Genomic DNA, 17,209 nt, shown 5'->3' on the forward strand with positions numbered 1-17,209 from the left:
ATGAAAGGCTAGCATACGTTTGTTTTACTGATGAGAGGAAATTAGGAGAATGAGAGTTTAGCTCCCCCTAAATCCAGTCATTTGGTCTCATATACTATTTAACATGTGTAAATGTTTCCAATAAAACAAAGTGATTGTGATTCATCAAACGTGTATCTCTTCAAAATGTCTGTTCTTCAAGATAAGAGTTGACTTGAACCTTGTAAAGCAGATGAAGGAATCGCAGGAGGAGGCTCGGAATGAGTACAGATCCATGAGCACAGTAATACCACTCAGTGTTGGAATGAGTGAGCTGGAGCTCCGTGTTGGATCGGGGGTCTGTGGCGCTAACGGGCTCCTGGTGTCGTGCTATTAGCGGCCTGGCTAGCTCCGCTGCTGTCTCTGCCTGTGATGGGATTACTGGGGAGCGTTTATTGATAGCATGTCTCCTTCTGTGTTTCACTCATCCTCCGCCAAAACTACCTCTTCCATTTTATCTCCTCTCATCATTTATGTAAGAGACTTCACACCAAAAGACAAATAATAAATAACATCCCACAACAAACACCACACACACCGATCCGGCTCTGCCTTCTGATTCATTTCTTTATTTTTTTCATGTTGTTTGCTGCTCATCCTGTGCCCCCCCCCCCCCCCCCCCCCCCAGAGGCCATTCCCATTCCAACCTGTTTGATGGAGGGTGAAGGTTTTGAGTGATGTTGAATTGAATGTAAATGCTGGTTGTTTGTTCAGCCTCCTTCAATATGTTTCACGATGAAAACAGTCATCCGGGTTTATTCAGAAGAATGAAACAGGAATCCTGACTTGGTTTCAGGCAGGTTATCTTTTTGATGATACTTCTTTGTGATTCCTTTTATCCACCACTCTCTGACTTCACTGTGGATATTGAAATGCCTTATTCTATTACTGTGAGCAGGTTATTATCATCCATATTTCATGCATAACAATAATGAATTATGTCTGCCGCTCTGGTTACTGCGGCTCAACCTCAGAATCAAGCTTAGAATTCAGATAAATAAATGAGGAGAAAAAGGTTTAATGCTCAGAATGTGGATCTTATCCTCACATTTCATTTCCTTATATGTAATTATGTAATGTAGTTATGATTGTAACTTTGAATCCACTGTATCTTCATACAAAGGTTCGTACATCTTAAGATAAATGTCTTTTCAAAACAAACTTGCGTCTTCACAGGAAACAGTTTAGGAATGTTTAGGCAACAAAACAACTATGTTGGGTTCAGGAAAGGATTGTGAAATCTTCAGATGTGGCTCCCCTTCCTACGTCATTAGAATACGTTGCCCACGGCTCTCAAATACCAATATATTCATGTCTGGATGGGTCAAACAAACAGGACTTTCACCCAGGAGACCGCTGTTCGTGTCCCGTTTCAAAGTAGAAGTAACTGTTTGTCACTTAAGTCCTTACGTCAGTCGTTAGGGTCGTTGGTCTCGAATCTCACGAAAGTTGATCGTCCCGTGAGTCGTCTGTCACTCGCTATGCATGTGAGTCATTAGTCACGAGAGTCGTTAGTGTACTTAGTCACCTGGTAGTCTCGTTAGTCATGTGACTCATTAGTGTCGTTAGTCTCCTGAGTTGTTAATCAGTTTTTAGTGTCACTAGTCACGTGACTCCCGTGCGTGAGTCACTAGTCATGCACTTCCTGTGAAGATGGAAGTTAATTTTGAAAAGACACTCTTCATGTATAAAAACTTATATTGAAACGTCCAAAACGGACAGACTGACTAGAGGATCCCAGAGTGTCATAGTGTGAAGCTTAGGTGTGCTGACCATGCTATATTTGATGTCTTGCCAGTATTCTCCTTCCAAACACTCGCACCAATCACACACAAGCTGGTGAGTCTGCTTTGGAGAACGCGTCTCACCTGCACCTGGAGGAAGAAAGAAAAAGAACGACGCTCTGAGCTGCAGTTCATTTGTTCCACTGCGTGTTTCTTCTTCTTCTGCTGCATTCAAACTTGACCTCATTCCATTTAAACCAGCCTTCACGTGTCTATATCCATGGCAGCGCCGTGCGGGTCTCCGCTGCTCAGGCGAACAGACTCCACTCTCTAAACACAATGCTGCCATTGTTGGGAGCGGAGCACGAGCCGTGCGATGATGCAGTAACGTTCCGGGGTTCTGAAGAAGGTGCTTCATTTCAGAGCGAATCCTGGAAGTGTGACAGACAGACAGAGAGAGAGAAACAGGGCAGATGTACATGTGATGCAGGTATCTGTCTTACAGTCACAAACTACACAGTCTGCTGAACCAGCACAGAGACAGAAGGTACAGCCGATGAGGTACAAACTACGATACAGCGCTGTTTTGTTTACAGGTTCTTGCTTTTCAGCTAAACCTTTGAGCAATGAACGATGCATGATGATTGATGCAAAGTGTTTTTTTCGGCATTTCAGAAAAGTCTCGTGGGATTTTGTGCACTTCAGTTTACGGGGAATGTCGATATAAAAATAGACTGAGATTTTTCTGCATTTTGGTTGCTGTGTTTTTGTTGGATCACGATCCCTTTAAACAAAAATACACCATCACCAGCTGAGGGAATGAATAGTGTCTGTGGACTGAGATTAATCCTGGATAATTGGAGCTTTCTCCGATCCTTACGTAACAGACGCGGATAGGGCACGACCCAAAAGATGGTTTATTTGCTTCTGCAGAAGACAACATACAACACATGAATGGCCTTCTCATTGCTGCTCATAATAACTGTTCTGATAACAACAAATCGGTGCGGAAACATTTTGCAATAGAAGACAATAACAGGGAGGCCGGTAGGTATCGTGCAGCCTTGATTTACATGGATTCACTGCCTGCACACATCTGGAGGGGAAATAAAGCTGTTAACATATAATTTACCAACAATGCATGAGAGTGAAATGCAGTTTGCAGCACCAATGCACTTGAACGATTTGAACTGTCTGTCACAATTATTCAGCAAACAAAAATTAATGAAATGTAAGCCTCAGTTAGGTATTCTGATTAATACTGATGTAGTGATGTTTGGTGACGCTCACGCAGACCTAGAGTCTGTGAGAGCAGAGTTTTTGGCGTTCATCCGTTTGCTTTGAACTTTTGTCTCCCTTCAGGAGTCGGTGAGATCGAATCATTTGGTGTGTTTCACATGTTCACAGGTCAGGAAGCATTTGTTGTCTTGAAATATGAGTAAAATATAGTTTGGTCAGACCAAATATCGGTTTTGGAAGGATGGAAGCCGGTTATATCTCAAGTGTGACGTTCTTGACTCCGGACATTTATCCCTGAAAATGTAATTTCTCGGAGGACTCTGAATATTCTGGAGGAAACGACGTCTCCTCTCTGTGTTTATGAGCGAGCAAAGGTTAAACTGGGATTTGTTTGTGTAGAGGAGAGAGAGAGGGTGGCTACATACATAATTCAGCTCATATGTGATTGTTCTAGAAATATATTCAGTGATACGGGAGCTGCATAGCTGACAGTGTCAGTTAATGAGATCCCAGCTGAGGCCGAGGCTCTGAACAACACAACATATTTGTCTGCATGCACACCCTCGCATAATGATCATTTTTTAATTTTTTTAAAACAAAACAAAACTTAAAGATTCATTCTCCCAAATGTGTCCTCAGCTTACAGGAGACCAGTTCATGGGTGAAGAAAACCAATAAACAAATACAATTAAAATGGAGATTTCAATGATATTAGAAGTTTCATATTTCATAATTATCAACTCACGATGTTCCTCGTTGTCACTGTTTTGATTCATTTTGTAAGGAGAATAAAGCTCAATGAAATCTTAAGTAAATTGGTAAAAATGAAACACTTTCACCAAAAACAGGACTTTCACCGAGGAGAATGCTGTCGTTCCGTGTGAAACTAAAAGTCAACGTTAACTCATTTTGTCAAGTCGTTGGTCACGTGACTCATTTTGTTATTCTCACTAGTCACGAGAGTCGCCAGTCACGAGAGTCGCTAGTCACGTGAGACATTAACTCACTATTCACGTGAATCGATAACTCACTAGTCATGTGAGTCGTTAACTAGCTAGTCACGTGAGTCGTTAACTAGCTAGTCACGTGAGTCATTAACTCGCTAGTCACGTGAATTGATAACTCGCTAGTCACGTGAATCGATAACTCGCTAGTCACGTGAATCGATAACTCGCTAGTCACGTGAGTCGATAACTCGCTAGTCACGTGAGTCGTTAACTCGCTAGTCACGTGAGTCGTTAACTAGCTAGTCACGTGAGTCGTTAACTAGCTAGTCACGTGAATCGATAACTCGCTAGTCACGTGAGTCGATAACTCGCTAGTCACGTGAGTCGTTAACTCGCTAGTCACGTGAGTCGTTAACTAGCTAGTCACGTGAATCGATAACTCGCTAGTCACGTGAATCGATAACTCGCTAGTCACGTGAATCGATAACTCGCTAGTCACGTGAGTCGATAACTCGCTAGTCACGTGAATCAATAACTCGCTAGTCATGTGAGTCATTAACTAGCTAGTCACGTGAGTCGTTAACTAGCTCGTCACATTAGTTGTTAGCTGGCTAATATTGTGAGTTGGTAATCACGTGTGTCGTTAACTTGCTAGTCCTGGAGTCAAAGACCACATTGTTGAAGTCATCTAAACATCCAGCCATGACATTGAACACTCGCTGCTTCCTGTACTCCAACACAACAAACTCTGCCCGACTGGCCCTCGCTTTTATTCCAGCAACATGTCACCTCATGAAATTCCAGAACGAGACTTCTCCTTGAGCGAGACTCTTTCTATAATGTTATAACGTAAATTGACAGTAACAAATTGCTCTGATATGATTATATTGCAGCTTGTGAGCAGCTGTCTTCTGCAGCGCTGTCAGTCAATACTGGACCGACCTCAAAATCTGTCGTCCCTATTAGTCAGTAAGACACGAAAACATGGGGAAATAGGGATGGATGAAAATACTGCAGTTCCCCTTTAAGACCTTCAGATTCTTATGAATGACGTATGGAAGCAGCTGAGAGGGACCAAACTTCTCAAGGACTTTTTGATAAAAATGTGTTTGAGATTTCTTAAAGAAATATCTTTATATATAACTGTTGACTCTTTGTGGAGAGAAGATCCAGGTTCCCGATGTCAGCTGATGATAAAACAAAGACGTCCCACTCATAGTTGAGCTCAGCTCTCTAAGACGAAGATGTCTGCGTGAGTGTAGGAGGAAACGTGTTACACAATTCACCTTGAGCGTTTCAGGAAGTAATTGTGTTTTTTAATATTTAATTTGATTATATTATGAATGCATTTCTTCATCCTGACGCACACAGTGGAGACTCATCATTGTTGGCTCCACACAGTCCAGTGTGAAACTGACTATTACAGTTGTGTAACAAGCTGAATAGAATTATATTATTTATTGTTGATGATATTATCATCAGTCCAAATGTCATTATTATTATTATAAATATTCTTCTTATTATAAGTTATTAAACATATATATTACATATCACATCATAATTGGGTGACATTTTTAATTGACATTGATAAATCTGCTTCCAAACCCTCAAAACATCTGCAGGTTCAGTGATTGTTTGTGGAAACTGCTAATAATGTAAATAACTTAAAGCTGGTTGAACTGAATGTTTATTTAGTTTGATGATAGAAAGCCGGTGCGTGTGTGTGTCTGTGCGTCTGTGCGTCTGTGCGTCTGTGCGTGTGTGCGTCTGTGCGTCTGTGCGTCTGTGCGTGTGTGTGTCTGTGTGTCTGTGCGTCTGTGTGTCTGTGTGTCTGTGCGTCTGTGCGTCTGTGTGTCTGTGCGTCTGTGCGTGTGTGTGTCTGTGTGTCTGTGTGGTCTGTAGGAGAGAAAAGTGTTGAAGAGAAAGAAAGAGGAGGAGACACAATGGAGAGAGATTGCATGAGAGGAGAGAGGGAGCAATGAAGAGCATGAAAGCAAATGACAATTGGAAAAAAAAAAAAAGGGGCAGAGACACACAAGGAAGTTAATGGGGTGGATCAAGAAATCCCGGCAGTATCTGCTGCTCTTTCACACGCACGCATAATCATAATGAACTCCTATATTTGCTGCGATGCTGCTGCTGCTCTCCAGCACGCCACCGTGTAGTCACACAAAGAAGCATGCAGCTGCTCGTTGCCTCGTCTTCTTCATTCTCAGCATGAATGATTCTCCAGGTACCTGCGCTGTTGATTGGTCCGTTGGAGATGTGTCGGATTATCTTGTAACTTCTTTCTTGTTTAAGTAATCAAGCAAAGTACTGGTGTCTTTCACACCTACAGTATCTGCGCAATAATTTATTAATATTATTATTTGTACTGTTATGTGGTACAAATATCCGTCTTACTTTAAGTTTTCTGATCTCAGGCATAAAAAGAAAAAGTCTTTTCTGGGTTTTTATGACTCATTCCTGCAGCAGAAACTGTAAAATAACAAAATATCAACGTCCTTCAAAGTCTTTTTTGTTATTTCTTTTTTTTAAGAACCCAAACTTCTTCTGAAAGCCGAGGCCCTGCAGCTGCTGCCTTTTAAACTGCTTTAGTTGTTTGTCTGCATAACGTTTCCACCAGTCTCATGAAAACACCATGAAAACAATTACTCAGTGATTGTGCGTCGCAGGGAAATGCGCAACGAATTTCACCGAGCTACAATCCGCCCCACTGTCTCTGTGATTGTCTGAATGTGATTGCATCTCTCTCCTCGTCATCATCAGGCAACTTAATCCTCACAGAAGCTTCTTTGTTTTTATTTTTATTACGTATCTTTTGCAAAGATTATCAAGGGCTCGATCACAAATGGAGATATTGTCACGATGATGATGATGATGATGATGAAGTTTTTATCCTTGTTATAAGATTTATATTTCTTACCATTGTGCTACTGCTTTAGTATTAGAGGCGCCAAATCAGGATTACTTGCTTTAATCAGGCGTCTTTAAGCAGTGATCAGACAGGACTGGCAGACCATGAAATAACCTTTTTATTTCCATTTGTCTGATTTCTTTAATTCTTCTGTTGTTTCTCCCATTCTTTAGTTGGTCCGGTCCAATAAACAATCAGTATGTATATCAACCGTTACACGTTGGAATCACATGGGCAAGTTCACATTGCTCACTGTCGACTACGCAAAATCTATTTATTAAGTAACTACTGAAAATGAGAAAGTGAACACAAAAAGAGAGAGAAAGAAATAAGAGGTGGCGATAGTTCTGTTAGCAATGTTAGCCGGCCTTTAGCGCTGTCAGAAGGCTGATAGCGATGTCTTCAGGTTGTTAGCGACGTACGCCGCCCGTTAGCAATGTTAAGAGGCTATTAGCAATGTTAAGAGGCTATTAGCAATGCTAGCTGGCCAATTTCTTTTAACATAAAAAATGCATTTGTCATTGTTTAAATGTAGTTTGTTTGAATCATGAAACTGATGAATGATTGAGTCTCGACTAGAAGAAAAGGAGCTTCATAAGAGACGTTATAAACGCTGTTACCTCGTGTTGGAGAAAACATTCTTCTTTCCTTTTAGAAGGTTTGACTTCTACAGTCAGCAGGAGGTGAAACAAATCAATTACTGATTACTTCCGTTTAAACAAAACATATCTAATATTTGAAACAACCTATAACAGCGAGCGCCCCTCCATCATATCAGCACGGACCACATGTCCAGCCAGCAGTTCATAAAAGAACAATTTCCTCCCTTTTTATTGTCACACTGACACAGCAGACATCATAATCCTGTTATCGGACTCCACATGGAAGCTGCTGCTGTTTGGGACACTCGTCTCCTCTGCTGAGACAGGCTCTCGGGAGGACAGCACTCGCATAGAAGAGCTTTTAATATATAGGAACTGGTTTCACCAGACTGCCCAGCACTACAATCAGCATTAAGATAGTACAGTTTGATAAGATTTCAAAATAAAATACATTGCTAAAGGTTCAACCAGTGGTTCCCATCGATCATGACGTGTGGTCCGTTCCAATAAAATGTCTTTATATGATTTAGTATTTGAAACAGTTTGTCCAGCGTGAACAGGAAGGCTGTTTAAGGTCTTTTACTTTTGTAAGAAACAGAGAATCTGTTTTTGTTTGAAGTCGGGTTCATATGGATGACAAAGTCTCCTCACTTTTAGCTGACTGATGCTATCAGCTGTAGCTCATTAACGTTAATGCTGCGAGTCAGCCATTCGACAAAATGAAACGCTCGGCTGTTATCTGTAAAACGAGCTGAGTGTGCAACATTTACACTCAACTAGAGAACAGAAAGAAACACCAACACGTTCTGTTTGGTGACTCCGCGGCTACTCACATCTACGGATGAGGAAATGAATTAGAAACTTATTTTTGAGGTTATGTTTCATGTAAAGACGTTTCATGGATCCAGATTTATGCTTCTTTTCCTTTTTACAATGTTAGTAAAGATGTCGAGGTTTGGAGTGTTGGTTTGACTTAACAAACTTTGTGAAAGGTATTCTGGGTAATTGTGACGACATGTCTCTCTATTTTCACTATTTCTTACAAACCAAAGAACTTAATCAGCAGATTATTACACAATGAAAATAATTAGTTCGGAACTTTTTCTTTCTTTTCCTACAGAAACAATCCAGTTTATAGCTTCACGTCAAAACCTGCTTATAATGAATGTGTAGTTGGGTACAAAGTACCGCTGGGGCTGATGGGAGTTAGACGTATTTGGTCATGAAGCAAAAGTTATTGCAATTCATCCAGAGAGGAACATGGATTAAACGGTTGCCATTGTGTTTCAATGTGATAGTCACTTACGTTGTCCGTCGTCTCCGTCTGTCTCTCTCAGGTCAGGAGCGCATCAGCATCGACTCCAAGTACGAGCAGGAGGGTAAGGTCCAGTTCGTGATCGACGCCGTGTACGCCATGGCCCACGCCCTCCACAACATGCAGAGGGACCTGTGTCCGGAGAACTCCGGCATCTGCCCCGAGATGGACCTGGCTGGAGGGAAGAAACTACTCAAGTACATCCGCAGCGTCAGCTTCAACGGTGAGCGGGACGGATGGTCCTGTCCTTCTGCAGGACGTAAAGTGCACTTATATGTCCTCCAAGGCCGAGATACGCCTGTGAATCTTTAGGACGAGAGCAGCTTCAGATGGAATAAATTGTAAATCTACCAAAGTAGCCAACTGACGCTGATCGTAAAAAAAACTCCTGGTTATAAAAGTGTCTTGATTGTCTCGTAAAATTGCCTCCGTATGACGGCCTTAAGGGCTTTTATCTTTCCATCATAACCGAGCTCTCCGTCGTGCCATGTGTGGAGTTCTGTTCTCTTTTTCTAATGTGTTGTTACTGTTTGATCTCACAATGCAACTCGTGTCTTGTACTGAAAATCCTGCATTGGTTTTTTTAGACACTCACCTGAACGTCTTATGCTGAAGTGCAGAAGAAGAGTCCCATCTCCACCTCACAGCTTATAGTTTATAGAGACACGCTCAAGTATTGTAGTTTAATTTAGACGCACTTTTACTTGTACTTCTGCTAAATATCGTACTTTCTACTGCACTCTTATTTGAAAGCTTTAGTTATGTTGCAGACTCAGATTATTAATTAAAAATATAGTTAATGAATAAATTATAGACTGAGGCCATGTAGAAAGTGGTTAAACATTAGTGATATACACTTTCATCTGTCAGTGATTATTATCCAATAATGAACTCTGGTGCAGTAGATTAGGATGCTCAGACTTTTGTATTTGTACCCAGGTAAACTCTTTAATGTAGAACTTGTAACTGCGTATTTCTTTCGCTGTGGTATTGCTACTTTTACTGACTGATAATACATGAATTAATTCTTCTGTATTTATAAAAGCTCAGTTTAAATGCATCCGATAAACATTGCAGACAGATTGAAGCGGTCTGTGAGAGAGGAGCTCTGAGAGTCATTCATGTAGAAGAGGTGTAATCTGTTCTCTCCAGGACACATTGTGTAATCTTTGCTCCTCTCGCACTCTGTAAATAACCTCCAGGGTCTGTGACTGTGATAACAGGAGCTTCAAGCCGTCGGTATCTGTCTCATTAAAGCCGCTCCAGTGATGTCAACACATACGATCGTACAGAAACTGCTGTAGCGTTTTATCTGATCCCTGATCAGTTCAATCATTGAATAATCTGTATCGATACGCGTCCACAATGGCTCTTGATGGGCGTGTCACCAGCCATTAGGCACCCGACTGGACCGACGCTTTTAGTCGTGGGCTGTCTGCTCGCGAATTTCAAACTGTTCCCACATGGAGGCTCATTTGTAAACGTATTTTATCAGTTATATTATGGGAATAATTCACCGAAGAGTGAGAGGGCGGCTAGAGCCGTAAAGACAATTAAAAATCTTTTGGCCTGAGAGGGCTTTACAATCTGCACAGCATACGACTTCCTCTGCAACGGGCCTGTGTGGAATTGAACTCATGTGAGATGCTGTGTGCGCTGCAACACACATGACATGCTTTTAATAACTGGTCCAATGGACTGTACATGTACAGACCCGTAACAGCAATCCAGTTTCCAGAAAAGATGTTGTCATCGTACGTTTCTGCAAACGTATGTTTCTTTTCCAAACCCTTTTATGTCAGCCTTGTATCACGCTTGCAGAAATTTATAATGACGCATGGTTATTGTTGTGAAGAGATTGGTTAGGTTAAGATAAGCAAACACCGTAACAACGTTACTACGTTACTACGTACACAAACAACAGCCGTCCTGAGCAGACTTTCCTACATAACGTTACAAATCAAGCGGAACAAATGTACTTAAACAACGTTACTAAAAACAACGTTACTAAAAACAACTCCCCTTTAAATAATGTTCATTTAAATAATGTTATTAAAATATGTATGGACTGTGCAGCGGTGCATTAATCTGATTCACCATGGGGAGGTAATACTAGCTGAAGATACACAGAATCAACTGAGCAGTGAAGGAACCTCTTTTGAAAGTGTGTTTGTGAACAGGTGCTGTAAAGTGAGATGATGTACAGCTTTGGTCTTAAAGGAGCAATCATTAAGACTTTTATTGGCCCATCGCACACAATGACTGCTCTCTGAAGTCGGTCATTAAGTCGCTGGCTGACTGTGCCAGGTGGTACGATGTTCTCTTTCCAAACATACTTTCCATTCACTTCACTGTTTTGGAACATAAACCGCCCGAGGAACTCCATCAACCTGCTCCTCTGTTCAAATGTCCCGTAATAAAGGACCGAGCTCCTTAGCGAGCGAGCAGTCGGCCTTCGAAGACGTTTCATTCTCCGGCCAAGATGCAAATGAAATGCATAGTTATTATACGAGTATTTTGCATTGTGATGTTATTGTTTCTAGTCCGGCAGCCTCGAGCTGAAGGGTGGATGTTTCGTGCGAGTGACGGTGCTTATCATTTGTGTAGCCTAACACATTGTGAAGGGAGCATAATGCTGTCTGGATTATGTCTTTCATCAGCGTAATTAAGAGATGAGATTTAACACGTATTACAAGCTGTTGCAGCTAAAGCATGATTAGACTTTTTATGTTGTGTTAAGACACTCGCAGTGCTTTAGTTCGGATGAGGGAAAGATTGCTGTAACAATAGACACACCTTCACCAAACCTTCAGTCTGCTGCTTGAACCAACGGGACCGTGCAGAACGGTCGGGGTGGTGAGGGAGGCTGGACCTTATGTTTCACGCTGTAATAAGTAGTAAGTTACTCATGTCTTTTTTAACCCTCCTCGTGACCCCCCCCCCCCCCCCCCCCCCCCCCCCCCCCCCCACAACACTTTAACATTACACAACAGTGGTTAGTTGGTACAACGTGTTTAATCTTGTGCAACATTTAAAACCTTAATATCTTCGTAGAACTTCTAACGGGCTTCACCAATGTACACATGAATACAACACTGACACGGAGACAGAAGAGTGCAGCTTCATGACCCATGCTGCTGGAGGAAGACGCCTTCTTCAATCAATCACAAATGAAACGTCTCATTTAAAATGAAAGGACATAATGACTTTTAGTTGTATTTAGATTGGGCCCTTCAAACCCTCCGTAGTAATAAGTAGTAATAGCTAATATAATATACACTTAGTGTTGAACTATTTAGCCCCTTTTTGTAAATATTACATTTCCACTTTGAGCTATTTGCATGTTTTACCTGCATTATTATTCAGACGATCATTTGCATAGTTTTATAGTTGTGATGCACGAGACAGAGAGAAATCCGCCCCTCCAGAGAGATACTTCTATCAGCTAATTAGCAAAGGCGCCCGCGTGCTAATTTAGAATGAAAGTGGCAGTTGAACTGCTCACTCACCGTTTACTGGAGTCCAAATAATTACACACAGAAGAACCACAGAAGGAATCGGCCCCCAGCATCTCTGCAGAGCTGCTCCTGGATGACTTTCTTTTTAAATAGAGCATATCTCCTTTCACTCAGATCGTAATCAATTTAGAAATTGATAAAGAAAGAAAAAGATTCATACGACAAATGAGACCGAAGCTTTCTGTCCTTTGTTTTTTTTCTGTATTGAAGCAAACATGAGCCAAATATCGACTGAGAAACCAAATACATTTAATATCAAGAGGTCTGTGTGTTGCCCGTGGTAGCGATTAACCCAAGTATTGATCTGAGGCAGTTGTCTGGTCATGGCGGGAATCAAGGATGGAGCTGCTCAACGGCAGACACCAGATAGACCGTCGCTTTAAATAGTCTGCTCCTCTTTCAGAATGAGAGTCGATCTCTTTGAGATCCCAGCTGTCAATCAACCTGCTGTGTTTGACACAAAGAGGGCGGATGAGAAGCGGTCACGCTTTTCATTAGACCGAACCAGATTGAGCCTCAACGACAGAAGATGAGAGAGAATAAGCTCTTCTTCATGACAATCTTCTTCTTCTTCTCCTTTTCTTTCTCCTTCACCTCCTTCTTCTTCCTCCTCTTCTTCTTTGAGCTGTTCTTCTCCTCTTAATAAATATAAATAAATGCCAAAATTTGGATGTGATAGTCGATGTATTGTGGTAAATTTTACAATTTTATCTCAAAAACAGAATTTCGGGCAGTTTTTCACTCTTTCCTCATGAAAGATTCTGCAGTCTGTGGAAATCATTGAAAGCATCTATAAACATCAATATCTCACTTATGGAGCAATAAATCTTTGTAAAAACAAAACACGGACCTTCCTATGAGCGTGACGGGTAACTCGACGACATCACGATTTGCCTTTTGTGTCGAAGTGTCTTTTCTCAAAGGTTTCCTGAAATAATCTGTTCGGCACAAGAGACACAAAAAAAGGCTTTATATGAAAGCAGCTTCTTCTTTCCTGACTCCACATGAACGTCACATGTAGAAGCATGTACTGTATCCACACACGTTCCATTACTGCTTTCCACTTTAGATAAGTAGACACAGCCACTCTAAAACAGCCCTCCTACATACATGTAGCTCCTCACCTTCATGCTCAGCCGAATAGAAAGCAGTTTGCTGTTTTGACTTTACATATAGACCTGCGACGCAGCATAAGTGCTCCTCTTCTACAATTGCTTCCAATCTCCGGCCCTGGATAAGTGGCATCCGGTTTGAAAGTTTTGAATATTGGATGTGCTTTTACATCAGAAGACTGGATGAAGATCAATGGTTGGATCTGTTCAATAACGCTGAGGTAATCTCTTTAAATCAGCGAGGAGGAACAAGAGATCGGGTTTGAGAACAGGTTGTACCTTCTCTGTGAATTGTAATAATAAGAACGTTCCTCTTCTCCCCGTTTATATGTCCTTTAAAGCTTGTGATGAAATCTGTTGTAGCCACCGGGAGAATAGATGTATGGCGGCTGGAAATGAGAAGCTGCTTTTGTCTGCTTCTGTCTGACATCAATGACCCTTTGAATTTAAATCATTTAGATCTTTAAATTCCATGCACCTGTTTGGATGCACATTTTCAATTTGTGCATAAAGAACTGCTTCCTGTCTGAGGTGTCACAGTTTTTGTGGACACTAAAGCAGAAACAGACTGAGTGAATAAATGTCTCGTTCCGATATATCCATCTACGCTCTCTTTAAAGCCACCAGACTCCGTTGACAAAAGCACATTTTTAACCTTGCAGAACAGGGGAGATGCTGATCCTTCCAATCGGTTAGTTAGTTTGTATTTTTCTGTGACTTTGGTGAATCTGAATCTGACACATTCTCCTTCATGTCACTGAGAGTTTGCTGCACACTTCATAGATAACAAGGGTCAGTCGGATTATTTTGGTACTTTTTTTGTTGATGTTGTCTTTTGTTGATGCTTGACTATAGTTTTGATAGGACGGCCGTGGCTCAGCAGGTTGCTCTGGAAGTCGGTGTATCGATGAACACAAAGTGCGTCAAAGTGCAATGGAAACGGATCAATTGGACATTTGAGTGGCTGAGCGGGAAGCGGACAGGAGTCAACACTTTGCTCACAGAGATAGTTCATTCTGGGATGGCAGTCTGATTGCATTAATGCACATTCTTCAGTACGCATGACGCAGCCATCCCACCAAACACGCAAACAGACCTGTGAACACGCCTGCACTAACGCATGCATGCATGCTCTCACACATGAATAATGCTTCATGCACGTGAGTAAGATGCACGTCTTAGCATGTATCAGCACACATCTGTGAAGTAAAAGTATAATAGTTTTGAAATACAAATGTAAGAATGATTTAAAGGTGAAGTGAAGGCGTGGCAAAATAATAAAGAGCAACATGTAGTAGAATAAGAGCTGAAGCTGCTGAGGAGGGTTCAAACTTCAGTCACTGAGAGAAAAGTATATTAAAACAGAAGCTGTTATTTTTGACCTGAGGAAGATTCTCTTTGTATTTCATTTTGAAGAGAGGAAGCCCAATCTGTCCCCTCTCCTCCGCCTGTCAGCCTTCTTTCTTTTACTCTCTCTCTCTTTCTCTTTTCACCACATTTCTCTTTCCCTCTCTATCTGCCTCCCTTTCGCCTTAAATTAAATACAGACTTGAAAGAGAGTCCTGGCCTGCACCTAAAGCAAGGCGAGCCAGAGTAAATAAACACGGTGTCTTTCAAGGGGGCCTCCCAGCATCGCCGAGTAGAAAGAACAGAGGAATAATAAAAGAGAGAGAGAGGAAGAAGGAGGACGGGGAGGTCAGAGAGACAACCCGTCCTGAGAGGAAGTGCCAAAAACAACCTTAATGTCAGCTAGATGTGTGTGTGTGTGGGGGGGGGGGGGGGGGGGTGTTTACTGCGCTACAGGCCTGACGGGAGGCTGATGTATTCGCTCATTTACATTCGTTCAGTGTTTTAAACCACTTTGTTCACAGAGTCATAGAGGCCCATTCATCCATTCATAGACAGTGTTACGTGACTCACGGTCGGAGTCTTGGATGAAGAGCAAATCAGAATAAAAGATGACGAGCTGTGTTAGGAAATATCTGGTTCTTTGATCGTGATAACAATAATAACAAAATGATTAATAATGATAATAATAATAGTAACAATAACAACAATAATGAAAAATAATCGAAATCATTATTTAACTCACATTAATACTAAAATATGTATCATAATACTTGAATGAATTCAAAATAAACTTCCATCTTCACAGGAATTCAGGTCGAGTCAACTTAACAACTCTGTTTAGGAAAAGAGCGTGGTGGACTTAAAATTGATCAATTAACGACTCAGCCATCCATCCATCCGTCTCTCTCTCCATCTATCCATCCATCCGTCTCTCTCTCCATCCATCTATCCATCCATCTATCCATCCATCCGTCTCTCTCTCCATCTATATATCCATCTATCCATTCATCCATCTCTCTCTCCATCCATCTCTCCATCCATCCATCCATCCATCCATCGTATACTACACCAATTTCCCAGAGCATCATATAAACACAGGTGGCTTTACATTGGAGTTAGTTGAAAGCTCAGTGCTCTTCATACTGACACTAAAGGGTGCCTCGGCCTCGGCGTGTCGATAGCAGACGGCTTATATATTTTAGCGAGCTGATTTTTCAATCTACAGCTTAACTGGAGATTTAGCTCCACCGGCTGTTTATCTACAGCGACCAGTGAACTCACATCCAGACAACAGGAGTGGATGGAAACAAGCATTCAGCCATCTTTTATTTTCACCATTTTCTGAAAATTCAAACTAAAATTTGAACTAAATTTGGATGTAAACTTGACCAGTGAACCCCAAACTGCTGCTGATCAGAGCAGCACTTAGCAGGGTAGCTCACTGCCATCCGGGTGTGTGTGTGTGTGTATGTGAGCGTTTGTACATCTATCATTGTGAGGACCAAGAACTTTAGAATGAGGACAGTTTTGGAAAGTGAGCACATTTTGTCCGGTCCTCACTTCTTCAAAGAGCTGTTTGAGGGTTCAGACTTTTTAAGGTTCAGGTTAGAAGGCTAAGTCTTATTTAGGGTTGGGTTTGGGGCTATGGGGCTAAGGAATGCAATATGTCAAGGAGAGTCCTCATAAAGATGGAAGTACAAAACTGTGTGTAGGAAACGCAAATCGTAAAGCAGTTTGGATACAAACACTTTATAAATGCAGTCCATTTACTCTTCAACAATCTACGATTGTATCTACAAGAGTAGCTTGATTGATTGATGTATTGATTGATTGATGTATTTATTGATTGATTGATTGATTGATTCGATCGAGCGACTAAATGGCTATTTTGTCCTCCACAGGAAGTGCTGGTACTTCAGTGACCTTCAACCGCAACGGCGACGCCCCCGGACGCTACGACCTGTTTCAGTACCAGTGGAACAACGTCACCGTGCCGGGCTACCGCGTGATCGGACAATGGACCGAGGCCCTGCAGCTCAATGTGAGTTCATGGAGCTGTCTGTAGAGGACAACCAATGCCTTGTTCTAGTCCTTCTTTCTGTCATTCTCTTCTTGTTAAGTTGCCATAATAATTTCAGAGAAAAAGCAAATTTGTTTCTGGCAAATTTTAAGATTTCTTTCTGAGTTTTACCCCCTTCCTCCGGCTCCGTAATAACTTCTTTTTTATTTTACCTACAATGACCTGAAATACGCCGTCATAGTTTCCTCCTTCCTCGTCTCCTCTGAGACACTTGAGTTTCATCCTTGTTTCCCTCACGTACACTTCTCCTCACATCTCAGTCCGTCCCACTGAAGGCGTTTTTAGAGGAACCAGACGCCCAATCCTGAATCGTCATTTGACACGTCTATTTTTAGCTTTGTTTATTTTTTCCGTCTCTGTATCTTCCTCCTTACGATGAACCGTATC

At 41.6% G+C, this 17,209-nt stretch overlaps 1 protein-coding gene across 1 annotated transcript in view; it reads left to right on the forward strand.

The window, feature by feature from the left end:
- The window catches only part of grm7 (glutamate metabotropic receptor 7), a 214,091-nt gene that overhangs the window by 142,636 nt on the left and 54,246 nt on the right, over positions 1–17,209 (forward strand). Inside the window, exons 6-7 of the mRNA XM_076096108.1 lie at positions 8,785–8,985; positions 16,644–16,783. Of these exons, the coding sequence (XP_075952223.1) occupies positions 8,785–8,985; positions 16,644–16,783 (341 nt within the window). The remainder of the gene's footprint in view (positions 1–8,784; positions 8,986–16,643; positions 16,784–17,209) is intronic.

This window comes from Anarhichas minor, unplaced genomic scaffold (assembly GCF_050575085.1).
Source record: "Anarhichas minor isolate MPS153535 unplaced genomic scaffold, ASM5057508v1 ptg000021l, whole genome shotgun sequence".
Classification (NCBI taxonomy): domain Eukaryota; kingdom Metazoa; phylum Chordata; class Actinopteri; order Perciformes; family Anarhichadidae; genus Anarhichas; species Anarhichas minor.